Source organism: Schistocerca gregaria, chromosome 1 (genome assembly GCF_023897955.1).
Source record: "Schistocerca gregaria isolate iqSchGreg1 chromosome 1, iqSchGreg1.2, whole genome shotgun sequence".
NCBI lineage: Eukaryota > Metazoa > Arthropoda > Insecta > Orthoptera > Acrididae > Schistocerca > Schistocerca gregaria.
Window position 1 is genome coordinate 842,664,842 of NC_064920.1, and position 26,822 is coordinate 842,691,663.

The 26,822-nt window shown below is 42.7% G+C and overlaps 1 protein-coding gene across 2 annotated transcripts in view; it reads left to right on the forward strand.

Annotated features, from left to right (window-relative positions):
• LOC126272445 (matrix metalloproteinase-2-like) overlaps positions 1–26,822 on the forward strand; it is an 884,734-nt gene that overhangs the window by 48,010 nt on the left and 809,902 nt on the right. The window contains exon 1 of one of the 2 annotated variants that reach the window (XM_049975323.1): positions 23,307–23,515. The exons of the other annotated variant lie outside the window; for it this stretch is intronic. Coding sequence (XP_049831280.1) covers positions 23,384–23,515 — 132 coding nt within the window. The 5' untranslated portion in view covers positions 23,307–23,383. Of the gene's footprint in view, positions 1–23,306; positions 23,516–26,822 lie in introns of those variants that run through there. 2 annotated transcript variants of the gene reach the window in all.

Genomic DNA, 26,822 nt, shown 5'->3' on the forward strand with positions numbered 1-26,822 from the left:
ATGTGCGATAGATGCCAAAACATTAAATAATCAGCCACTGGATATAAACCATTTGATGATAATGTAAAATGTTTGATACACTATTTTTAAATTTTAACATATGCCAAAGCACAACTATTTCGCTCTGTTGCATTTGGCAACGGCTTAAACCCGAAATGATTTGTAAAAACAATGTCTCGACAACATAATTCATCTTATCTTTGTCATTAGTATTTGTGCTTCCCCTGCATACACTTAGAAGCACAGCTTCATCGTCAGTCCTTCAGAAGGTATACCTGTGAGAGTTGTACAGGACGGGGCAAAACGAAGCTCAGGGTACAAAGAAACATAGCAAAGGAAATGAAATACAGTACTAACCGGGCTATAGCAGATGTTGAAAGTGATCAGCATTCATTTCTTTACGCTCTTAGGACTTAATTAGCAAGTTGCTGAAGGTGAGGCGAAGCTGGAGTGCTGGAATTGCTGCAGTCTCATCCGAAATGTCCTTCTGCAATTCTTGAAGACTGTGAGGGTTGTTGCGATGTACGTTAGACTTGAGGGCTCCCCACACAAATCAATCGCAAGGCGGCAGACCACGTAACGTGGGTGGCCACATAGGTCCCCGACCAGACTGACCTCTGCTAACAACTCTGTTAGGCATGAAGATTATATAAATGCGCTCCAGGGTTCGGCCGGCTGTATCGGCTGTTGCTCCAATCTGTTGGAAATAACTGTAGGTCTTTTCCTCCTCCATTAATGCTGCCACAGATTCACGTCCAATAGTATCCACTCGTCTGGACCACTTTTATTTGCCACACCTAGTAGCTCGTTATTAACTACAGTTTACGATGTTTTGCTGGAGCATATACAGAACTGCAGAAGAATATATGTAGAAATTTTTAAAAACTGCGAATTTCGCTAATTTTTGTAATTATCGCGACACAATGAAGTAACTTCCTCGCGCTGTTTACATTGTTATCTTTACATACACAGTTTTCCAAGACGTCACTACGAGCTGCAGAAAACATGGAAAATGTCATGGCTATTTTAGCAGTACGAAGATAATAAATCAATTACTTGTTGAAACTTCCTGGCAGATTAAAACTGCTTTCCGGACCGAGACTCGAACTCGGGAAATTTGCCTTTCGGGGGCAAGTGGTCTGCCAACTGAGCTAGCCAAGCATGACTCACGACCCGTCCTCACAATTTTACTTCCGCCAGTACCTCGTCTCCTACCTTCCAAACTTCACAAGTTCTGCCAAACTTGCAGGACTAGCACTGCTGGAAGAAAGGATATTGCGGAAATAGCTTAGCCAGAGCCTGGGGATTGCTTCCAGAATGAAATTTTCACTGTGCAGCGGAGTGTGCTCTTGTTCTGAAACTTCCAGGAAGATTAAAACTGTGAGCCGGACCGAGACTCGAACTCGGGACCTTTGCCTTTCTGGGGTAAGTTCGAGTCTCGGTCCAGGAAGTTTCAAAACCAGCGCACACTCCGCTCCAGAGTGAAAATTTCATTCTGGAAATTACTTGTCGTACAACACAAACTGATATTAAAAAAAAAAAATACTTAGATATTTGATTGTAAAATTAACAACACCTTTTACTCTTGGCATTGGTTGAAATCAAACGTGAGCATTAGTACTGCAAGTTACAAAACAGTTCCTAAGGCAGTACAACGTAAATGTAAGTGTCTATTCAGGGAGCAAACTGGCTAAATGACGCGGCTTTAAGACAGGAATAACAGTTATTACACTATGTAGGAGTACAATGTGCACTAACAAGTAATATAATGAGCATTAATCGTTTATTAATATGAAAAATTAACAGAGTTTACTAATAGTGAAGTTATAGTTGTAACAATTGGATAGTATGAAAGAAAATAAAAGTGGGAGGAAAAAAGGAGATGGGTCAACGATTGTTCCCCTTTAGGAGAGCGATTGAACTTGAATTCATAATGTGCATCTTCAGATTTTGGCGGCGCAAAGACTGTTCCATTAAGTTTCAGGTGTGCAGCCGCAAGAAATTTCCTTCTTCTAAAATTTCGGCTGTATAACGTTCAGCCATCTTCAGAGTGAGCCGCAAACGTTCAGCCGAAATATTAGAAGAAGGAGATTTCTTGCGGCTGCACACCCGAAACTTGAATTCATAATTTCATCTCCAGACGTTTTCCTTCTTTGCTTGCCAAAATTTCTTCATCCTCTCAGAATGCTTCTTCTTCCGTTCTTCTGTCCATTTTTTACCAGGCTGGCGCGATGTTCTTTCCTCAAACTTCGCACTTGTGGTTTTATTCCGACACTCAGTACGGTCTTCGAGATTTTTTTGTTGATCTGCTGCAGATCCCTCTGGACTTCTTTCAGCTATTCTGTTCTGTATTTGCTCTTTCTTATAATATTGAAAAGTTTCCTTGCTGTTCTGAAGTCTTCCATCCTGCAGATATGCGTTTAAAATTTGGCTCGGTGTTTTCTGATTTCGTCTGTTAGTGTGTTGGTCTTCATATGGAGCTCGTTTTGTGGTCTCTTCATCCTAATGCCGATTTTGTTGATTGCCCCGTAAATCTTCCTGAGAATTTTTCTGTCCCTAATTTTTGAATGACCATCAGTCACCATTGTTTCGGCTGCGTAGTTTGCTTCTGGAGAATCACTGTTTTATAGTGCCTAAATTTTGCATCTGTCGAAATGCACTTCTTGTTGTAATGTGTCCATCTTAACTTGTAGGCCTTCTGGAGCTTGGTGATTCTTTGTTCATTGGTGATTCGGTTTAATCCTGAGGACTGCATAGTTTCCCCGAGGTATTTAACATGGCAGACTTATGCAATTTTACCATGTTTTGTGACTAAAGGGTATTTATTTTCTGGCTGTCTTTCCATATATTTGGTTTTCATATCTGTAGTCCCTTTTTTTGTGAAATTCCATGTAGTGTTTCCACTGCGTGAATCGCTTGTGCTCTGTTATTAATGATAATTGCAATATCGTTAGCGAAAGCAATGCACTTGACTTTAATTCGGTTCTCTTTCTTGATATTAATTTGGATGACCTTTACATGAGATTCCCTTTCCCTGGTGATCTTTTCTAGAACAGTATTGAAAAGCATTGGGGATAATCCGTCCCCCTGTCAGTTTTGATTTAGAAGGGTTCTGATATTTCGCCCATGAATTTCACTTTGCATGTTGTTCCTGTAAGTGTCTGTTTTGTGATTTTTAGTGTCTTCCATGATTTTAAACAGGGTTTCACTGTCCAAGGAATCGTATGCTTTCTTGAAGTTGATGGATGTAATTACTGTGTTTCTTTCTCATTTGTAATATCATCTTTAAGCACCAGATCTGTTCCGCACATAATCATTCTTTTCTGAATCCGGCCTGGTGTTCACCAATTAGTGGGTCTGCTAGGGATTCTATCCTTGTTAAAAGTGCTTTGGACAGGATTTTGTAAGCGACTGGGAGCAGGAAAATTCCCCTGTAATTGTTGAAGTCTGTCTCGTCGCCATTTTTGTGTAGCGGGTGAATTAGAGCACATTTTCAGTCCTTTGGTATTCGCTCCGTCATCCATATGTCTGATATTGTATGATGTAGTTTCTTCATAAGTATAGGATCTTTCATTTTCCAGAATTCAGCAATGATCCCATCTTCTTCTGGTGCTTTGTTATTTTTCTACTGTTTGACTGTAACCATAATTTCTTCGAGATCCATGGCACGTGAGTCTAGGTGCGTGAATACTGGAGAAGAGAAGACAAGTTTCTCTTAGGGTGGTTCGCAGTTTAGGAGGGAACTGAAATATTTTGCACTTATTTTTCGTGTTAGTTTCCAAAGAGCCATCGGGCTTTTTGAAGCACGACCTAGGCGCTTGGTATCCCTGTAAGTTTTCTCTGGAAGTCTTATAGAAATTTCTTGTGTTTTTTTGATGAAATCTTGCGGCATTTCCAAGAGTCTGTTGTTGTTATATCCCCGTTTTTTTTTCTAATTATTTGTTATGTTTGTTTTTGGGTTTTAAGAAAGTTCTACTAGTTTTCTTAAGTTATGTGACTGCTAAATTTTTTTCCACGCAGGCATTCGCTTGTGGACTGCCTGATCGCAAGTTGCGTTCCACCAGCGATGTTTCCTTGTGCGAGGGGGTTTTCCTAATTTGATGGCTTCCTAAATTTTGTCTATTAGTTTCTTCAGGTCTGTTGATTTTTCCTGATTGATTTGCATGATGATTTTTTCCTTGTTGAGTTTCAGATATTCCGGATTTGCTTTGGTTCTTTTGGCTGACCTTATTAGCATTCTGTTAGGTTGGAATTTTGTTTTTATTTGGAGAAGATGGTGATCTGATTCAAAGACACCTTTTGCGGGTTCTGACTTTTAGAATATGTTTTATGTTTTCCTTGGAAATTGCGACATGGTCAATTTGGTATGCACCCTGACTAAGAAACGGTGATTTCCAAGTGGTTGATTTATGTGCAGGTTTTTGAAACTGGGAACTCTTGATTTTAAGTACGAAGTTTCTTCAGAAGTCGTTTAGTTTTTCGCCATTCTTGTTGGTACGTTTCTGTTTGTTATGGGGGCCAGTGGTAGCACTGAATTTTTTTAGTCCTTGCCTAACTGTGCGTTAAATTCATCTAATAAGATTTTCACATTGTGCCTTGGTACTTTTTATTTTTTTCTAATGTTTCTCAGAAATTGTCCACTGTTTCAGGGTCGATCTTGTTGTGGTGATTTCCGGGGGGGTGCACATTGATAAAAGTGTAGGCTTTATTAGCTGCTCCCTGCCGGCTGAAGTGGCCGTGTGGTTCCAGGCGCTGCAGTCTGGCACCGCGAGACCGCTACGGTCGCAGGTTCGAATCCTGCCTCGGGCATGGATGTGTCTGATGTCCTTAGGTTCGTTAGGTTTAACTATTTCTAAGTTCTAGGGGACTAATGACCTCAGCAGTTGAGCCCCATAGTGCTCAGAGCTATTTGAACTTTTTTTTTTATTAGCTGATTTTACTGAACGCAGGGAGACTCTTTCATTGGGAGACGTGACGTCAATAATTGGGCCGAGTACGAAAGTGTGTACGGCGAATCCAGTTCCGAAAAATGGTAGGTTGTCCCTTACTTTTATGGCAGGTTTGCTCTTGTAGATCCTGCAATTCTCTGCGTTAAAGTGTCTTTCATTAGGAGACGTCAACCGCATTTTCTCTGGTGCTTTTTCAGGTAATTGCGCTCAGGCCAAACGAACACTGCTGATGAACTCTTTCATGCGACACCCAGCGTCGACGGAAAGGGTCGGTTTCTCCCTCATTACAAACAAAATGATGTTTAAAGTAGAATTTTACGTCCCCATTCCGCATAGCGGTCCCAAGTTAGGCTAGTGCGATATTCGTTTTATCGATGTGTATGAACTGTGACAGTGAATCACGAAGAGTAAGCAATACTCTGGCAGCAATAGGGCCACCCAGGCCCGTGCTGATATCTGCTGCCATGCAGAAGTGCTTCTGATTCGCTCCGGGAGTACTGGTTATCCTTCGTGTTTTACTGTTCCTATTAATACACAACGATAAAATGAATATCGCTCCAAACTAATTTGGGGCCGCTCTGTTGACTAGGCAGGTAAAATTGCACTGTAAAAATAATTTCTTTGTAATGGGAAACAAACCGACGCTTTCCGTCATAAGAAAGACGCGATTAGCAGGGTTTATCTGGTCTGACTCCAGCTACACGTTCTACACGTTGTAAAATAGAAATTGCAAATACCTGCCTGGCGAATCTTAGGAGAGACACCCTGTATATACGCTGCCGGAAAAAGTTAGTACATCCTTTTAGAGGTTTCCTATTCACTCAAGAGTTATTGTTACGAAATACCATACAGAGTACATGAAACGATTACATTTACAGATGAAGAGCACAAGCGATTCTGAGGTACCAGGTTCACCAATGCTGTAACACCCATTCTAGTGTGTAGTGTTGCCTTCACGGGCTGCAGTGAAGCGCTTAGTATGACTTCCAGTCAATCATTCAGATGGTCACTTCTCATCCCATCGTATCCCACATGTGCTCGATTGGAAACAAGTGCGGAGATTGTGTGGGCATGGAAGATCTTGCACGCTCAACGGAGCACGTTGGGTTTCATGGATAGTGTGTGGGTGAGCATTATCCGCCGGCCGCTGTGGCCGAGCGGTTCTTGGCGCTTCAGTCCGGAACCGAGCTGCTGTTACGGTCGCGGGTTCGAGAGTCATTTGAACCTTTTTTTTTTTAGCATTGTCCTGTTGCAACAACAGATCACTCTCTCGTTGCAAGAATGGCAAAAGCACTGGTCTAATAACCATTCTGCACAACCCAGCACTGGTTAGCGTTCCCACCACAAACAGCAATGTGGAACGATAGTTGTTTATCGCACCCCAGACCATAACATTGTGTGTATTAGACGAATGCACTCTACGAGACAGCGCTCACCAGGTCTACGTCGTACGTGCAAACAACAGTCACTTGCGTGAAGGCAGAGTGTGTTTTCATCGCTGAATACCACGGCGCGCCATTCCATTTTCCAAGTGGTCCTCTGACGGCACCCATCGATTCTGTGGCGTGAGTGGAAGATGGGCTAGAGGTGTACGTGCCCGTAATCACACTGCTCCATGTAGTTCACGTTGGCACGTCTGGGATCACAAGTCCTCTTGTCTGTGTAGCAGTAACTGTACGATCTGCCACTGCTGCCCTTATAATACGTCGATCCTGGCGGACGTATGTGCTGTGTGGACTTCCAGAACCTCGTCTACGGGCAAGGGAGTGTTCACGTGACCACTGATACCAGCATCGTTGCACAACTGACGCAGCACGTCAAACATGTGTGCCAGTTCTCAGAAAGAACCATCCCGCTACCCGGACGGCCACAGTTTCACCTCTTCCTGAGTTGGCTGTAGGAAGCACGAGTGCGTCTCCACGGCATGGTTGCCTCCTTGCTTCCCACGTTTGCACCACACTGAGCCTTCTGGCTGTGAGAATTCCACATTAAAAGTAGACACAGACGGAGCTCTGATACCTATGCCATCACGCTATCTGTTAGCAGAACATTTGCTATCCCCCAAGTGGCATATGCCGTTATCGGATCAAGATCGACGTCATCTTTCCAGTTGTACTATTTTTTGTTCCATTTCAGAGACATTGCACTATACGTGATAGATCACATTTAAATTTAAGGGAAGTACTTTTGTTAAAAACAAAATTTTCTCAGAAGTTCCCCGCGCATGCCAGTCGTTTTTTTATTTGTTATACCCTTGAGAGGCAGCAAAGGGAAGGCAATCTGCGGAGTTCGTGTGCAGTGTGTGCCGCGCATAATTCAACCATCTATTCTGCGCGAAAGCAAGTAGGCCGAGCTTCTAAAAATACCTTTCTCTGCTTCGATATATTTATTCTTAAGCTTCCGTTGTTGAAATTCAAATTTGCTGAAGTGGATGGTATGCACTGCACATTTGATTAGTAGACCCTGCTAGCTCGGTGAAATCTCTTCGTCGCAGGACCGGCAAATTAAATTAAAAGACGCCTAGTGTCGTACTGAAGCGTCAAAGAATATTTTGTCTCTATCAGAAGCTGTTCCCCGAAAAGTGATCTATCACCCCTAGACGATTGCTGCAAAGACTTTGAAGAATCCAGTACGCATGTAGTAACGACTGTCAATGCAGATATTTATGTTGGTACTGAAGACGGAGTGCTGATTAACATTACATCAGTATTTATTTCATTCGCAGAATAATAATTTTAGCTGTTAGGAGTACCATATCTTCAGGTTGGTTAGCGGCCCCAAGTACATGTGACAAGGTTAAACCAGTAATGCTTATTTTCCCTTGGGCAGCAAGTCAAGTGTTGACCTGTGGCCACATGAATGCAAAACCGTTAGTCTATACTAATAGGCTCATAATAGTTCAAATGACTCTAAGTACTATGAGACTTAACATCTGATAGCACACTGGACTCGCATTCAGCAGGACGACGGTTCAATCCCGTCTCCGGCCATCCAGATTTAGGTTTTCCGTGATTTCCCTAAATCATTTCAGTCAAATGCCCGGATGGTTCCTTTGAAAGGGCACGGCCGATTTCCTTCCCAATCCTTCCCTAACCCGAGGTTGCGCTCCGTCTCTAATGACCTCGTTGTCGACGGGACGTTAAACACTAACCACCACCACCACTTAACATCTGAGGTCATCAGTCCCCTAGACTTAGAACTACTTGAACCTAACTAACCTAAAGACATCACACACATCCTTGCCCGAGGCAGGATTCGAACCTGCGACCGTAGCAGCGCCTACAACCGCTCGACCACAGCGGCCGGCTATACTAATAGGCCCAGTCCACTTAGTGATGCAGCTAAGACTGTGGAGAAAGCATCAGGTCATGACGTTTGTGACACGTTTGTGGAAAGACTTTGACGCAGAGGAAAGACGACCCTCACACTGATATGTGTACATACAACATTAAGGTACTGCACATAAAAATATTCGAACTTATACCAGTGTTTGTGTGTCTGTGTATTTATATGTTGAAGAATTTGCTCACTGTTGATAGGACGCCGCTGAATTCATTTTCAGGCTTTCCTTTCAGGTTGGACTGGGCTTTTATACGAGAGGCTACTGTATTTCCAAGGTTTCTGAGGTATCTAGTTTGAAGTCTTTGAGTTGAACACGTAGCGTCCTCAAATCTGTCCCTATATGGTCAGTATTGGGATTCAGTAATGGTTGATTAATTATTTTGTTTGACACAGAAAGCAGAAAACTGTTTCTTGAATTTTTTGGAAATGTTTCTCGCAGTTTGTCCCACGTAAAAGCAATTGCTGTTATGGCAAGTGATTTTGTAGACACAAGATTGCTTGAATTTGTCAGAGAGACTTGGTCGTGGATTGATTGTTAGCCACTTTTTCTCTGTAAAGAAACTTTCATCTACTTTGTACAGTTTCAGTAACTTGCAATACTAATGTTCACGTCTAATTTCAACCACTGCCAAGGAAAGACTGTACTATTAATTTTCTGTAGAATGCTCGTATGTAAGTTAAAATTTGTTTAAAGATTTAATTATTTTTTAAAACTTGTGACTACTTTATTAGCTTTCTGCTATTATAATATCTATACAATCTGACAGTTTCTGTGAAACTTCGAGTCGCATCTTTAAAAACTGCTAGCCAGCACGTAACGGAGTAAACACCGTTTGGTAGATAGTTCACTGCGATGTCATATACAACAGAAATCAGCAACATTCGTAGGTATACTGTACGTTTTAACAAATACCTACGGAAGTCCTTCTGTAAATCTGTACACGTTCCTTTACAACTCTGCAAATTTCAATTAAGGACACACCACAAGCACTCACACACTCGCATTTCTGTTGTGTTGACAAAGTAACGATTGTCCTAACAACTGAAAACCTTGACGATGAAAATGTGTTTATAAATGTACATTACTGTAGTAGAATCGCTATTGACAAGATAGTGGACTGATTTTAAGTTTTTCAATCATTTCAATGTCTCGGCTTTCCCCAAAAATAGTCACTAAGGCGACCAAGAAACATTGATCTATTTTTAAAAATTAAGATGCAGACCAAACTTGTTGTTGTTGTTGTTGGTATTCAGTCCTGAGACTGGTTTGATGCAGCTCTCCATGCTACTCTATCCTGTGCAAGCTTCTTCATCTCCCAGTGCTTACTGCAACCTACATCCTTCTGAATCTGCTTAGTGTATTCATCTCTTGGTCTCGATCCACGATTTTTACCCTCCACGTTGCCCCCCAATGCTAAATTGGTGTTTGATGCCTCAAAACATGTCCTACCAACCGTTCCCTTCTTTTTGTCAAGTTGTGCCACAAACTCCTCTTCTCCCCAATTCTATTCAATATCTCCTCATTAGTTATGTGATCTACCCATCTAATATTCAGCATTCTTCTGTAGCACCACCTTTCGAAAGCTTCTATTCTCGTCCAAATTACTTATCATCCATGTTTCACTTCCATACATGGCTACACTCCATACAAATACTTTCAGAAACGATTTCCTGACACTTAAATCTATGCTCGGTGTTAGCAAATTTCTCTTCTTCAGAAACGCATTCCTTGCCATTGCCAGTCTACATTTTATATCCTCTCTACTGCGTCCATCATTAGTTATTTTGCTCCCCAAATAGCAAAACTCCTTCACTACTTTAAGTATCTCATTTCCTAACCTAATTCCCTCAGCATCACCCGATTTAATTTGACTACATTCCATTATCCTCGTTTTGCTTTTGTTGATGTTCATCTTATATCCTCCTTTCAAGACACTGTCCATTTCGTTCAACTGCTCTTCCAAGTCCTTTGCTGTCTCTGACAGAATTACAATGTCATCGGCGAACCTCAAAGTTTTTATTTCTTCTCCATGAATTTTAATACCTACTCCGAATTTTTCTTTTGTTTCCTTTACTGCTTGCTCAATATCCAGATTGAATAATATCGCGGAGAGGCTACAACCCTGTCTCACTCCCTTCCCAACCATTGCTTCCCTTTCATGCCCCTCGACTCTTGTAACTGCCATCGGGTTTCTGTACAAATTGTAAATAGCCTTACGGTCCCTGTATTTTACCCCTGCCACCTTCAGAATTTGAAAGAGAGTATCTCAGTTAACATTGTCAAAAGCTTTCTCTAAGTCTACATATGCTAGAAACTTAGGTTTGCCTTTTCTTAATCTTTCTTCTCAGATAAGTCGTAAGGTTAGTATTGCCTCACGTGTTCCAACATTTCTGCGGAATCCAAACTGATCTTCCCCGAGGTCCCCTTCTGTCAGTTTTTCCATTCGTCTGTAAAGAATTCGCGTTAGTATTTTGCAGCTGCGACTTATTAAACTGGTAGTTCGGTAATTTTCACTTCTGTCAACACCTGCTTTCTTTGGGATTGGAATTATTATATTCTTCTTGAAGTCTGAGGGTATTTCGCTTGTCTCATACATCTTGCTCACCAGATGGTAGAGTTTTGTCATGACTGGCTCTCCCAAGGCCGTCAGTAGTTCCAATGGAATGTTGTCTACTCCCGGGGCCTTGTTACGACTCAGGTCTTTCTGTGCTCTGGCAAACTCTACACGCAGTATCTTATCTCCCATTGCGTCTTCATCTACATCCTCTTCCATTTCCATAATATTGTCCTCAAGTACATCGCCCTTGTATAAACCCTCTATATACTCCTTCCACCTTTCCGCCTTCCCTTCTTTGCTTAGAACTGGGTTTCCATCTGAGCTCTTGATATTCATACAAGTGGTTCTCTTTTCTCCAAAGGTCTCTTTAATTTTCCTGTAGGCAGTACCTGTCTTACCCCTAGAGAGATAAGCCTCTACATCCTTACATTTGTCCTCTAGCCATCCCTGCTTAGCCATTTTGCACTTCCTGTCGATCTCATTTCTGAGACGTTTATATTCCTTTTTGCCTGATTCATTTACCGCATTTTTATATTTTCTCCTTTCATCAATTAAATTCAATATTTCTTCTGTTACCCAGGGATTTCTACTAGCCCTCGTCTTTTTACCTACGATCTTTTGCTGCCTTCACTACTTCATCCCTCAGAGCTACCCATTCTTCTTCTACTGTATTTCTTTCCCCTATTCCTGTCAATTGTTCCCTTATGCTCTCCCTGAAACTCTCTACAACCTCTGGTTCTTTCAGTTTATCCAGGTCCCATCTCCTTAATTTAGCAACTTTTTGTATTTTTTTCAGTTTTAATCTACAGTTCATAACCAATAGATTGTGGTCAGAGACCACATCTGCCCCTGGAAATGTCTTATAATTTAAAACCTGATTCCTAAATCTCTGTCTTACAATTATATAATCTATATGATACCTTTTAGTATATCCAGGATTCTTCCATGTATACAACCTTCTTTTATGATTCTTGAACCAAGTATTAGCTATGGTTAAGTTATGCTCTGTGCAAAATTCTACCAGACGGCTTCCTCTTTCATGTCTTCCCCCCAATCCATATTCACCTACTATGTTTCCTTCTCTCCCTTTTCCTACTGACGAATTCCAGTCACCCATGACTATTAAATTTTCGTCTCCCTTCACTACCTGAATAATTTCTTTCATCTCATCATACATTTCCTCAATTTCTTCATCATCTGCAGAGCTAGTTGGCATATAAACTTGTACTACCGTAGTAGGCGTGGGCTTTGTGTCTATCTTGGCTACAATAATGCGTTCACTATGCTGTTTGTAGTAGCTGACCCGCACTCCTATTTTTTATTCATTATTAAACCTACTCCTGCATTACCCCTATTTGATTTTGTATTTATAACGCTGTATTCACCTGACCAAAAGTCTTGTTCCTCCTGCCAGACCAAACTTAGCTAGCTGAAAAATCATTGCTAGCGATGTAGGTCACAGCAACTTGAGAAAGTTCCTGTGTCCCGCCCTCGGACTTAGCGTGGCACTGAGCGAGCCTCACGCTGCTGTCCCCGGCGTGAATCCAAGCGATGTTAGAGCTGCGGGGCGGGCGAGCCGCATTATGCGTCCTGTTGCTGCAGTAATGAGCTCCGAGACGTTCCATCACTGGTTCCACGTCAGTTCGCCGCACTGCTACTCTGAGGTTAGCGTTACGAGCTACGAACAATTTTCTGGGGAGAGCAAATACAGCTCAGAGACATTGTGAATGGCAATAACAAACATTCAACACTCGACAAACATTCAAATTACCATAAACTGATAACAGTTACAACAGTCAAGAATGATGAGATGTTTTCAAGATGCGCATAGCTGTACGAAAGCGCTTTCTTCACAACTACCGGTTTCACGTCAGTATAGAAGCATCATCAGTTTTGTCTGTCAATAATATAAATCACAGTTTGAAATTTTATGAAATGGTAGAAATACCGAGCCACAGATAGCATTGGCAATCAATATCAAACAACTACAAGCACTCACAATAGTTATATTTTCATTATAAACTGAAGCGCCAAAGAAACTGGTATAGTCAAGCGCATTCAAATACACAGATATATAAATAGGCAGAATACGGCGCTGCGATCGGCAACGCCTATATAAGACAAGTGTCAGGTGCAGTTGTTAGAATGGATACTGTTGCTACAATGGCAAGTTATCAAGGGTTAAGTGAGTTTGAACGTGGTGTTATAGTCGGCGCAAGAGCGATGGATCACAGTATCTCCGCGGTAGCGGTGAAGTGGGGATTTTCCCGTACGACCATTTCACGAGTGTACCCTGAATATCAGGAATGCGGTAAAACATCCAATCTCCGACATCACTACGGCCGGAAAAAGAACCTGCAAGAACGAGACCAAAGACGACTGAAGAGAACTATTCGGCGTGACAGGAGTGCATCCCTACCGCAAACTGCTGCAGTTTGATACGTCTGACAGGTGATCTCCTGCATCCATTCATGACCACTGTGCTTTCCGACGGACTTGGGCAATTCCAGGAGGACAATGCGGCACCCCACACCTCCAGAAGTGCTACAGAGTGGCTCCAGGATCACTCTTCTGAGTTTAAACACTTCTGCTGGCCACCAGTCTCCCCAGAAATTAACATCATTGAGCATATCTGAGATGCTTTGCAATGTTTAGTTCAGAAGAGATCTCCACCCTCTCGTACTCTTAGGGATTTATGGACAGCCCTGCAGGAGTCATGTTAGTCATGTTGTCAGTTCCCTCCAGTACTACTTCAGACATTAGTCGAGTCTATGCCACTTCGTGTTGCGGAACTTCTGCGTGCTCACGGGGTCCCTACGCGATATTAGGCAGATGTGTCAGTTTCTTTGGCTGTTCGGTGTATTTATGCATAATTATGGCGTCCCAGGTTTAGGAAAGTTACCCAAGTTGAGACTCAAACCTCGGTGGTGGAGTGTCATATTAGACTTGAGTACATCCAAAAGATATTATGTCAAAAGTGTACAGATTGAATGCTGAATGAGCCACGCCTATAAAAAAGCGAGATACAAAAAAAAAAAAGACCAGCGGGACACTAATACGAATGGAGATGAAGTGCATAAAAATTAACTGACGATAGAGGAGGTACTATATGTACAGGAGAGGATATCATCCGAAAAATAATACAATAGTATGGAACCGAAACGTCAACAATGAAACAAATATGAGAAATAGATTACCGGATAACACCCCGTAAGATATGTTGTCGGATTCGGTAGACACCAACTGTATATAATCGATGTAAGAAAAACTTAAAATCCCGTATGATGTGTACATATCTGCCGTATTGCTAACAGGCTGATGTGGTTAAAGCAGCCCATGGTATTCCGCCTTTCAGTGTATTGCTAGGCTCCACGGGCTGCATGAACCCTTTCGGCCTGTTTGCAATACGGCGGATGTATGCACAGCATACAGGATTTTAAGTTTTACTTACATCTGTTTTATACAGCTGGTGTGTGCTTGAGTACTGTAATACATCATACGGGACGTTATCTGATCTGGCACATTCAGTAGTCATGCTTTGTACATTTTGACAACCAAATAGGCCAATGCGGTTTGATTTTTAACGTGGATAATATTTCGAATACTGGAATTCCGTACTTGTCCATCTCATTAAGCAAATATAACCATTACAAACTTGAAGATACATCTTTACTGACGTGAAACCGGTAGCTGTAAATAAAGCTCCTTCATACAGCTATGCAGCATTTGGAGACATTGCTCCTACCAACACCAGTGGTAAATTCCCTGTTGCTAACTGATTTCAAGAAGATTTCGCAATCCATTCGCTGTGATGAATAACGTACGCACCTTCCATTTGAGACACCGATTCTAGCTCGTCCCTTGCAACCTTTGCAAAAATATCCCCAGGACAAAAATGGATAACAGTGCAAAGCCAAAACATCGAAAGTCATAGCAAATTTACTTGAGGTTTCTGTGATCATAAATGCAGTTTATTAACTTAAATCAACCGTCGCCAAGTCCGCCTCTTCGATCAAACACCGCCTCCAGCTAGGTAATTGCTCAGCTATTTGATACGAAACCTGTTTGGACTAAGCACGAACGTGCACAAAAGCCGCATCACTGACGTAAGAACTGATTGGAATTCCACGCCAACGCAAGGAAATGCCTTAAAAACACATAATAAATTTTCGTACTGCAGGCTTCTAAATTGGAATGAGCCCTAAATTTCAACCAAAAACCAATGATACAGTAAAACAGCGTCTGCAGCACAGAAGACCGAAGATTCGCCTGCTATACCCAATAAAACCGCCGGCTGACTTCTAGACTGCGAGACTTTCCAGCCACCCTGCAAAAAAGTTTGACGGCTGTCAGCCAGTCGGATCCGAAGCTCTGGTGCGCATCCACAAGTGTTCTCCTCTTCACGTTACACATTAATGAGCTGCGATAAAGTATTAATAATACCTCAGACTTTTTGTAAAAGCTGTAATTATAGTTAATAAAGTACTATCTGAAAGAAAGACTCTGCATATAAACTCTAAGACCAAAAACAGACACACCACGAAAGAATCATCCGATTGGGATGGAAACTGGAAGATGTGATGTACATGTGCAGTCAAACAAATGATTGTAATTTCGAAAAAATTGCATGATTTATTCAGGATAAATAAATTCACAAATTGAGCTAGTCAGTAACGCCTTGGTCCATATCTAGCCTTTATGCAAGCAGTTTCCCTGCTTGTTATTGACTGATAGAGTTATTAGAATTGGCACGTTAGATCATCAGAATCCTGAAATGGTTGGTGGGGTCCGCCCATAGTGCACCAAACGTTCTCAAGTGGAGAGAGATCTGGTGACCTTGCTGGACAAGGCAGGGCTTGGCAAGCATGAAGACAAGTAGTAGAAACCCTAGCCGTGTGCGGGAGGACATTATCTTGTTGAAATGTAATTCCAGGATGGCTTGCCCTGAAGGGCATCATAATGGGGCGTAGAATATCGTCGACGTACCGTTGTGCTGTAACACTACCATGGATAACGAGCGAAGGGGTCCTGCTATGAAAAGAAGTGGCACTGCAAACCATCACTCTTGACTGTTGGGTCGTACGGCGGGCAGCAGTCAGGTTGGTATGTCACGCCTGTCCGGACGTCTTTTGCCTGGAATCTCAATGACAGGAGTTGAACTGTCTTCAGTGATCAGTCCTGCTTCGAGCTGAGGCCCAATGGTCAGCTAAGAACTGTCTGGAGGCACCCCGGACAGCAGTAGGAGGATATCAACCTGACTGTCGCCTGCCATAGTGCCCGAGAACTAGGAGTGATGGTCTATAATGCCATTCCTTTTCATAGCAGGAACACATTGGTTGTCATCTGCGGCATCCTTACAGAACAGCGGCACGCCCGCCGATGTGGCCGAGCGGTTCTAGGCGCTTCAGTCTGGAACCGCGCGACCGCTACGGTCACAGATTCGAATCCTGCCTCGGGCATGGATGTGTTGTAAGTAGGCTGCTTAGGTTTTTATGTTGGTAACGTCACCTAGCGCTCTGTATGAAAATCACTTGATGTGCTATGTGCAGTCTGTGGCTGGTGGGCATTGTTGAAATAGTCGTTATTGTAGTGTTGGGCAGTTGGCGTAGCGTTGCGCAGTTGGAGGTGAGCCGCCAGCAGTGGTGGATGTAGGGAGAGAGATGGCAGAATTTTAAGAGCGGAAGATCTGGAGGTGTGTCTGCCAGAAAGAGTAAATTTGTAATACTGGATTACATGAACTGATACAGGGTGTTTCAAAAATGACCGGTATATTTGAAACGGCAATAAAAACTAAACGAGCAGCGATAGAAATACACCGTTTGTTGCAGTATGCTTGGGACAACAGTGCATTTTCAGGCGGACAAACTTTCGAAATTACAGTAGTTACAATTTTCAACAACAGATGGCGCTGCAAGTGATGTGAAAGATATAGAAGACAACGCAGTCTGTGGGTGCGCCATTCTGTACGTCGTCTTTCTGCTGTAAGCGTGTGCTGTTCACAACGTGCAAGTGTGCTGTGAACAACATGGTTTATTCCTTAGAACAGAGGATTTTTCTGGTGTTGGAATTCCACCGCCTAGAACACAGTGTTATTGCAACAAGACGAAGTTTTCAACGGAGGTTTAATGTAACCAAAGGACCGAAAAGCGATACAATAAAGGATCTGTTTGAAAAATTTCAACGGACTTGGAACGTGACGGATGAACGTGCTGGAAAGGTAGGGCGACCGCATACGGCAACCACAGAGGGCAACGCGCAGCTAGTGCAGCAGGTGATCCAACAGCAGCCTCGGGTTTCCGTTCGCCGTGTTGCAGCTGCGGTCCAAATGACGCCAACGTCCACGTATCGTCTCATGCGCCAGAATTTACACCTCTATCCATACAAAATTCAAATGCGGCAACCCCTCAGCGCCGCTACCATTGCTGCACGAGAGACATTCGCTAACGATATAGTGCACAGGATTGATGACGGCGATATGCATGTGGGCAGCATTTGGTTCACTGACGAAGCTTATTTTTACCTGGACGGCTTCGTCAATAAACAGAACTGGCGCATATGGGGAACCGAAAAGCCCCATGTTGCAGTCCCATCGTCCCTGCATCCTCAAAAAGTACTCGTCTGGGCCGCCATTTCTTCCAAAGGAATCATTGGCCCATTTTTCAGATCCGAAACGATTACTGCATCACGCTATCTGGACATTCTTCGTGAATATGTGGGGGTACAAACTGCCTTAGACGACACTGCGAACACCTCGTGGTTTATGCAAGATGGTGCCCGGCCACATCTTTAATTTCCTGAAGGAATATTTCGATGATCGTGTGATTGCTTTGGGCTATCCGAAACATACAGGAGGCGGTGTGGATTGGTCTCCCTATTCGCCAGACATGAACCCCTGTGACTTCTTTCTGTGGGGACACTTGAAAGACCAGGTGTACCGCCAGAATCCAGAAACAATTGAATAGCTGAAGCAGTACATCTCATCTGCATGTGAAGCCATTCCGCCAGACACGTTGTCAAAGGTTTCGGGTAATTTCATTCAGAGACTACGCCATATTATTGCTACGCATGGTGGATGTGTAGAAAATATCGTACTATAGAGTTTCCCAGACCGCAGCGCCATCTGTTGTTGACAATTGTAAGTACTGTAATTTCGAAAGTTTGTCTGCCTGAAAATGGACTGTTGTCCCAAGCATATTGCAACAAACGGTGTATTTCTATCGCTGCTCGTTTAGTTTTTATTGCCGTTTCAAATATACCGGTCATTTTTGAAACACCCTTTTGAACACTATTAACGTAAATACATTGTTTGTTCTCTATCAAAATCTTTCAGTCGTTAACTATGCCTATCAGTAGTTAGTGCCTTTAGTAGTTAGAATCTTTTATTTAGCTGGCAGTATTGGCGCTCGCTGTGTTGCAGTAGTTCTAATAACGAAGATTTTTGTGAGGTAAGTGATTCATGAAAGGTGTTGGTTGTTGTTAGTCAGGGCCATTCTTTTGTACGGATTACTGAAAGTCAGATTGCGTTGCGCTGAAAATATTGTGTGTCAATTTAGTGATGATCAGAATAAGTAAAGTGAGAAATGTCTGAGTACGTTCACTTCTGCTCAGCTGTTTGAAAATCAAATAACGTAAGAGGTTTATCAGCACAGTCGTTCATAAAGAGCAATTTGAACCATTTGAACAGCGGCACGTCGACGATATTCTACGTTCCGTTTTGTTGCCCTTCAGGGCTACTCATCCTAGCCTTCATTTCAGAAAGGTAATTTCCTCTCGCACATGGCGAAAGTTTTTACTTTCTTCCTTGGTCAGCGAAGTCGCCGGAATTCTCCCCGATTAAGAACGTTTGCGCCGTTACGGGGAGGGCCTTCCAGACAGCTTGGGAATTTGACGATCGAACGCTCCAGTTGGGCAGAATTTGGCACGATAGCCCTCAGGACATCCAACAACTCTACAGTCAATATCAAGACGAAAAACTGATTGCGTGAGAGCCGGAGATGGACCAACGCGTTATTGGCTTGTTCAATTTGTGATACTCTTTCTCTTGAATAAATCATCTAATTTTTCTGAAATAGTAATAATTTGTTTGACAATACGTACACATCACATCTACCGATCTCCGCTCCATTCGGATAATTCCTTCGTGATACGTCTTTGAGTGTGTGTGTGTGGTTGTGTGTGTGTGTGTGTGTGTGTGTGTGTGTGTATGTGTGTGTGTGTGTGTGTGTGTGTGAGAGAGAGAGAGAGAGAGAGAGAGAGAGAGAGAGAGAGAGAGAGAGAGTGAGAGAGAGAGTCTGTTCTTAGAGTGTATGTCCAAATAGATAAGACTTCATAAAGGTGCATGTTATTAGCAACATGCTTTAAATGTACAGAAACGTAGAGCTGTGCACTTCATAACGTACAGAAAAGTCGTGTTCTAAGACTACAATATCAGTGAGTCACAAATAGAATCAGTCAATTATTATGAAAGCCTGGATGTAACAATTTGTACGTATGCGAAATGGAAATATGTTGTAGTCTCAATCGTAGGTAAAGAAACTGTTAGAATTAGATTCAGTAGCAGTATACTGACAAAATCCAGTCAGTATACAACGGAGACTTCTTATAAAATGCTTGTGTACCCCATCTCAGAATATCGCTCAAGCGAGTGGGACCCGATCCAGATAGACCAAACAGGGATAATGAACGTAGAAAAAGAAAGCAGCACGAATAATCACGGGTTTGTTTGACTCTTGGGAGAGCTTCATGCAAATGCTGAATAGCCTGAACTGGCAGTCACTTGGAGATAAGCGCAAATTATTGCGTGAATGCCAACTTACACAGTTTCAAGGTCCTGTATTAAGTTAAGGATCTAGGAATAGATTTTAGCTCCTCACGTACCGCTCTTGCAGTGATCGCAAAGACAAGATCAGAATAATTTGAAGTTACAGAGAGGTATTTAAACAACCATTCTTCCTGCACTCCATATTTGCTCGGAATGGAAAGAAACTGCAGCATCACATATTCACAGCACTCTCTTGTCACGCTTCACTGTGATTAACAGAGTATGTATTAAATATGCATCTATTATGATCCGTTTTTGACAGAAACCGCAAACAGTATTTTTGGTCATCCCCTTTTCTCACTAAAAGCATTTCTCTGAAACGCGTTGCCTCTTGCCAGGAGTTCGTGCAGTATTATTTCCATCTGTACTGGGAAAGTACCTGACGTCGTGGGAACCACTTTGAGCAAGCCTAGCGGACGCTGTCAGCAGCATCCAATACACATTGCAGGTTTCCCTACAACTAACAACAGTAAAAATAAGAAAAAGCATTAGGTTCGGACCCAAAACCCACCCTCTAACCCACTGGGTTCATGATGATTTCGCCAGATCCCAGCTCCTCCTTTGCTACCAGCCAAGATTACACTACTAAGGGAATGTATATCAAGAAAGACTCAAATGTACATTAATTGACTGCTCCACTCGAAGTCCGACACGGACTCTCTATTCAACACTCTCGGAAATGACTTTTTAAAAAGTTCCACGAAAATATGTAGGACTGATCGAGTGATAAAAAATTCTATCCACCACCCTACCACACAGCACAAACCTTTATATTCTCGTAATTTGAAATATGGTTACCATGAAGGTGACATAATTGTTAAGAGAAATATCCTGATTGGCATTCATGTGAAGTAGACTGTACTTGTATCAAGGTCAGTAATATTTACTAGATGGTTCGAAATATCTGAATAAGGTTTTCGAAGGATGATATCATCCAGGGGACTAGTATGTTCCTTTTGTCTTCAGAATTATTGATGATAACATTTTTGTAAAGGTATTTTACATAATTCCTTACCTGGTAAGCATAATGATATAACTCTTCTTAACGTTTTGAGTGAGCCACTTCTATAAAATAATCGGTTTTATCTTTGATATGTCATTTTTACGTTGTTATGCAGGGGACATTACCAGTGGCTTCTACATTAACTTTGATATGTCATTTTTACGTTGTTATGCAGGGGACATTACCAGTGGCTTCTACATTAACTTTCCTCTCATCACCCAGCTGTTTCGGGAGAAGTTTCATTTCGAACCGGAACAACAGCTGTATTCCTGTACACTCTTTACAAATACCATCCAATCTCTTTTCATACAAGGTACACCGTTCGATTAAAAAGACATTTACACTTCATTATCACAATAAATAAGTTGAGAGTACTAATAATACGACAGGATAGTAGTTATCTGTAAGCTGTCATGAGTCAGAAACCCATTTCTGACCCGTCGAACCGTTTATGAAATATTACTGATTTATATGTTAACTGGGAGATATACTTCGCTATAATTACAATGGTTACTGAGTATCGTTACATTTCCACATCTGCATCCGGTGCTTGATTTGTGACAGTACGCATCGGTACTTCGCGCCGGTACCTTTAACGAACAAAAAATCAGAATCGCATATTTCGTGATGTTTTACGATAGAAATTTTGGGAAAAGAAATTAACTGTTGGTGTTCCGAGACATGCATACGGTGTCTTTTGTGGATGTGCGCAGGTCTTTGTACGGGCAGTTGCTGCCTTTTTGGGATCAACCATTACTTTCTTTTCTTTATTTTAGCCTAACGACACCACTTCTCGTCACCAGTTACGATACAGGACGGGAATGGTCGGTGTTGTTCACGAGCCAATTGATGACGAGCAAGGAGAGATGCAAATGTGGCCACCCGCCGATTTTTGTGAGTTTGCCTTAGTGCATGCGGAATCCACACACCCGATTGTTGCACCTTCCCCACTGCAGGGCAATGTCACATTATGGTGAAATGGTCACAGATCATCACATATTGACGGCCGCTGTGGCGGAGCGGTTCTAGGCGCTTCTCTCCGGAACCGCGCTACTGCTACAGTCGCAGGTTCGAATCCTGCATCGGGCATGGATGTGCGTGATGACCATAGGTTAGTTAGGTTTAAGTAGTTCTAAGTCTAGGGGACTGATGACCTCAGATGTTAAGTCCCATAGTGATTAGAGCCATTTGAACCATTTTGTTTTTAATCACAGTTTCTGACGTGGATCACTTTGGATTAATACATTTAAGCAATCTTCATCAAATCCTTATGGTCTTCCTGAACGTAGAGAGTCACTAACGTCAAAAAGATCCTCCTTAAAACGAGAAAACTTTCCTTGCCATGCTCTGTCCAATGACATTATTTTCACTCACGGCGCAAATTTTTCTACTTGTCACCCCTCTATTCACATCAAAAACAAGAAAATATCAGGAATATTCCGGTTTGTCCACTTTACACTTCATTTTCTAGGTTCCATAGATCACCTCGCTATCTCCAAATGTTAGAAGGAAAATATTTAAACACAAATAGCAACAGCTAACTATAAATAAATAATGATAGTCGATAAATAAATCTATGGCAACCGGAAATCCAACATGGGAAACAAAAACGCTTCGAACCTCTGCAGATACCTAGTGTTTGGAGGTCAGCATGCAAGTGCAACATAATGCCATCCTATTTCACTTAAAAAAAAAAAAAAAAAAAAAAAAAAAAAAACCGATTCAAATGGCTCTGAGCACTATGGGACTTAACTTCTGAGGTCATCAGTCCCCTAGAACTTAGAACTAATTAAACCTAACTAACCCAAGGACATCACACACATCCATGCCCGAGGCAGGATTCGGACCTGCGATAGTAGTGGTCACGCGGTTCCAGACTGTGGCGCCTAGAACCTCTCGACCACTACGGCCGGCATTCCATAACACTGGAGTACCAAAATGATCATGTTAGGCAATGTTTCTGAATGCATTACGTGTTCCGGCCACTCGCCATATGAAATCGCAATGACTTCAGTGCATTTATTGTATTTTTAGTTCGTCTCACTGCGTGTTTCTTTCAGTTGCCTTTTATTCTGTATTGCAGCAGTTATTTCTACACATGGCCCAAGTTTCATCGAGCTGTGTTACTTGGCAGTGACAAATCAAGCGAAAGCTACTTTCCTCGTTATGTTTTGTACACCAGTGTATATTGTAAATATGAGTTTAGATAGATTGTTAGAGGGCAGGCTATAATGACAGTATTCACATCGTGGCCTCCACAGAAGCCCGTCTGAACAACGATGAAAGAAAGAGTTAAGTAAGGAATCAGTTTGATGACAAACATCAGCAGCAATCAGATAGCTATTGAAAGGTGAAGGACGAGATAAACATCAGGGAATCCCTTCACGGTTGACACAGCTCGGCTTAAGAACTGTGTATAGCAAATAGTGGCGTACACGTATCGTAGATCGACGACTTGGATTTCTGGATAGACGTGATCGCTGCACAACGCACAGTGTTCAGCGAGAAGGGGAGGAGAAAAGTAGTAAGGCGCCTACTGAGCCGATAGCGATCGGAAGCGGTGGTTGCACTCGAGGCCGCCAGAGGCGCGGCGGGCGGCGCCGGACGCGGCGGCGGGGCGGGCCGGCAGTCGGTGCGGAGCCGCCGGAGAGAGCGGATCGCGGCGCGCACCCTGGCTGCAGAGTCCGCGACGGCGACGGCGACGAGTGCCATGCGGCGCGCGGCCGGCGCCGGCGCCGCCACCGGCTCCCCGCCGCTGCTGCTGCCCCTCCTGCTGCTGCTGGCGATGCTCGCCGCCGCCTCGTCCGCGCCCCGCAGCCACCTCTACGTCGACGACAGAGTGGTGAGTGACTGCACGTCGGCGTCTTCGCGGACAGCACCTCGATTCGCGAGTGTTTACCCCTTCTTCTCTGAGGGATGGGCGACGGAAAAGAGTAATCTGGTGCGCTTCGGTCGAAAGTAGTGGGAAGGAAGTGATTACGATACGTCGCGGTTACTGTTCGTTACTTTTACTCATCATTCAGCGCATAGCTTCATTTTGCACGATAGCAAGTGGCAACTGAGAACATCATCTATTACGTTGTCCATGAACTGTGAAATCCTGAGAGCCCTGTAAAAGACATTAACGTATCGAATGTTACCGATACTTTGAACAATTAATAACGTGCTGTCGGATGTTTAGCCGTATTGTTGATCTATGTCATCCGAAGAGTTCACACAAGAAAACAGCACTTGAATAAGACAACTGCGTCGGTTGTCAAAATATAGTGCGTGAAATGGAATGAACACCTTGGCGAAACACCCGAAAGCACATTATTAATCAATGACACCGATAAAACCTGAGCCGCGCGGGGTTAGCCGAGCGGTCTGGGGCGCTACAGTCATGGTCCCGGCTGAGTTTCGAGTCCTCCCTCGGGCATGGGTGTGTGTGTTTGTGCTTACGATAATTTAGGTTAAGTACTGTGTAAGCTTAGGGACTGATGACCTTAGCAGTTAAGTCCCATAAAATTTCACGCACATTTGAATATTTTTGATAAAACCCGAGAGATCACACTGCATAATGATATCAATTAAAAAATTTGTAGATATTACTTCTGCGATATTATTTCTGCCAGTGTGTGTGTGTGTGTGTGTGTGTGTGTGTGTGTGTGTGTGTGTGTGTGTGTGTGTGTGGTCGCACGTTATTTCTCTTCAGTTGCTCAATACAGGGTGATCGATATAAACCTGAACTATTTCATTGGGTCCTAACCCACCCTGGGTGAGGGTATCTAGAAAGTCCGATGTACAACAATAGAACTCGCACGGCAGCGAAGCTACATGGGACCCATAACACAGGAAATAAACGAAACTGGTGAGTTATACTTCACAGAGCGTCGCGGAATATAGTGAAACGAGAACAGTTCTATATCGATACTGGGGGAGAGCACTGCCAACATATGTATGTCCGTAATCCGCCAGTTCTCTGTTTTCATCTCCCAAATCTGCAAATGTGTCCCATTATTGCTTCAAATGTTATGATTCATTAAATTACTCCAGGTTCACATGGTTCACACTGTATTTTGAGCAGTTGGGTTTCTGACTATAGTTCAATAAGTTCAGGGATAGGCCTAAGATTTTTTTTATTCTGGCGCTTACTGTACTGTTCATTTCAGCCATTGCTGTCTATATGCGACAACGCCAAGATGCAACGTGCTTCTGATTCCACGTGAATCTGGGGAGAAATTGTACATGGTACACTGCCTACAGCAGCATTGTTATGTCCAAACTCATTTCTTTTATCAGAACGATTAACATAAGTATTTACAATATCTTCTGCATCGTGTCAAGGGGATGAATACTACAGATGTGTAACAGCTCAAGCTATGAAGACATTTCTAATATACAGAATTCTTTATTACATACTTCAAGAAAATTGTTTCGGAAATGTTTAAACTAGCACCTTTGATGCGGTCGATTTTCGATCCTCTGTTGACAGAATGTTTTCTTAATACCGCTATTATACATTTATGCTATAAATGGTTTCTCACGATAAAGAACATAAACAGTAATAAACCAGCGGAATGATGCTCTGTCAGAGCACAAAAGATGCGAAGATGTTGCTCTTAAAAGACTTAGACTGAAAAGTGGGGTACCAGCTGTCTCTTTCTACCTTTCTCTGAACCTTCAAAAATTTGCCCAAAAAGTTTGGCATACTAACATATTCGGCCATTTTTTAACATGTAACACACCTTTCATTCCCACAAGCACCCCTAACAGTAACTCACTCACACCACTAGCCCCTCACTGTAAGTCCCTCATACCCATCCATTCCCAGTTGCACTTTTCCACTCACTCATTCAACACAAATATTGTCGTTATCTCTTTGTGTCTCTCTGTCGGTGTCTTCTGTCTGACAGCCATAATCCCCTTTCTTCTGTTCAACTGCTATTGTCTCCTCTCACTGTCATTCTCTCTCTGGCTCTTTCTTACTGCTAATTTATCATTCCTTCCTACTTATTGTCGCTGCCTCTTCTCAGTAACACACACTCTCTCTCCTCCTCGTTGCCATTCTCAGATACTCTGTCTCTCATTATCACTTGGAACCCACGGCTGGGTTTTGGTACCCAAAAAAACAAGTGTTTGGGGTGTTTCTCGATAACAGGTAAGAATTTTTGAAAACGGTCATATTTCTCTTTTAGATAAACGCCTAGAACATACGTTGTTAAGGTTTGAGCAATTTGTTGCGGTTATTTATTATTTTGATTTCGTCTAAGACTAGATTTTACGTGTTGAAGTAGGTAACTTCGAACCTCGGTGTCTTGGAAATGGATAAAGATATCTGGATCACTGGAATATATCGTAAAAATTTCCTCCATTTGCTGTGCCTAATCTTCTTGGAATCCCTGTGCATAGCGGTCTTGGAATCTGCGACAGGGTTTTGGTCCACTGGTGCGCCCATGGTGCCTCCATAAGCCCCATCAAGCCCATCGTAGACCACACTAAACGCATTTTCCAAGAGCTGGAGAAATGTGTAATATTCATATTTTGACCCTGCACTGTAAAATAGCGAATACAAATAGTTCCTAGCGTATACAAATAGTTCGCTTGGCCCTATATCTTATCACCTGCAGAACCCGAGGTATGAGAATCGGAAAATCCCGTTTTTGTATGCGCATCGCTTTGAGATGTATTAGGTATGCATGCTGTCATATGGATACCTATTGCATGCATGACTAATAAAAAAAAATCATTCTGACACATTTAGCTAGTGACCATAATTCAACCTCATTCTTGTCGACAGAAATATGAGGGCTGTCCGGAAAGTAAGGTCCGATCGGGCGCCAAATGGAAACGACAGTAAAAATCCGATAAAGCGGAGCATAGATGTGTTGGGCAGAGTCTCTAGCATATCCTTCGATCGCGTCCCGTGGCTCTTTTCAGTTCTGAGCACACAGCGAACACGTGAAGATATCTAGGTAAGGGTGTCTCCCGCCACGTGTTAGCGCCTGGTTAGACATTACGCCGGATGTCAAGCAGCCCACATACCATTACTGTTATGAATATATTTTTTCACGACGTTCTCTAGCGCACTCTGCAGGGACAATGAAGATGCTCGTGCAGCGTTCTCCGTGGGGAGTGTTTGGTCACCCACAATACAGCCCATAATTGGC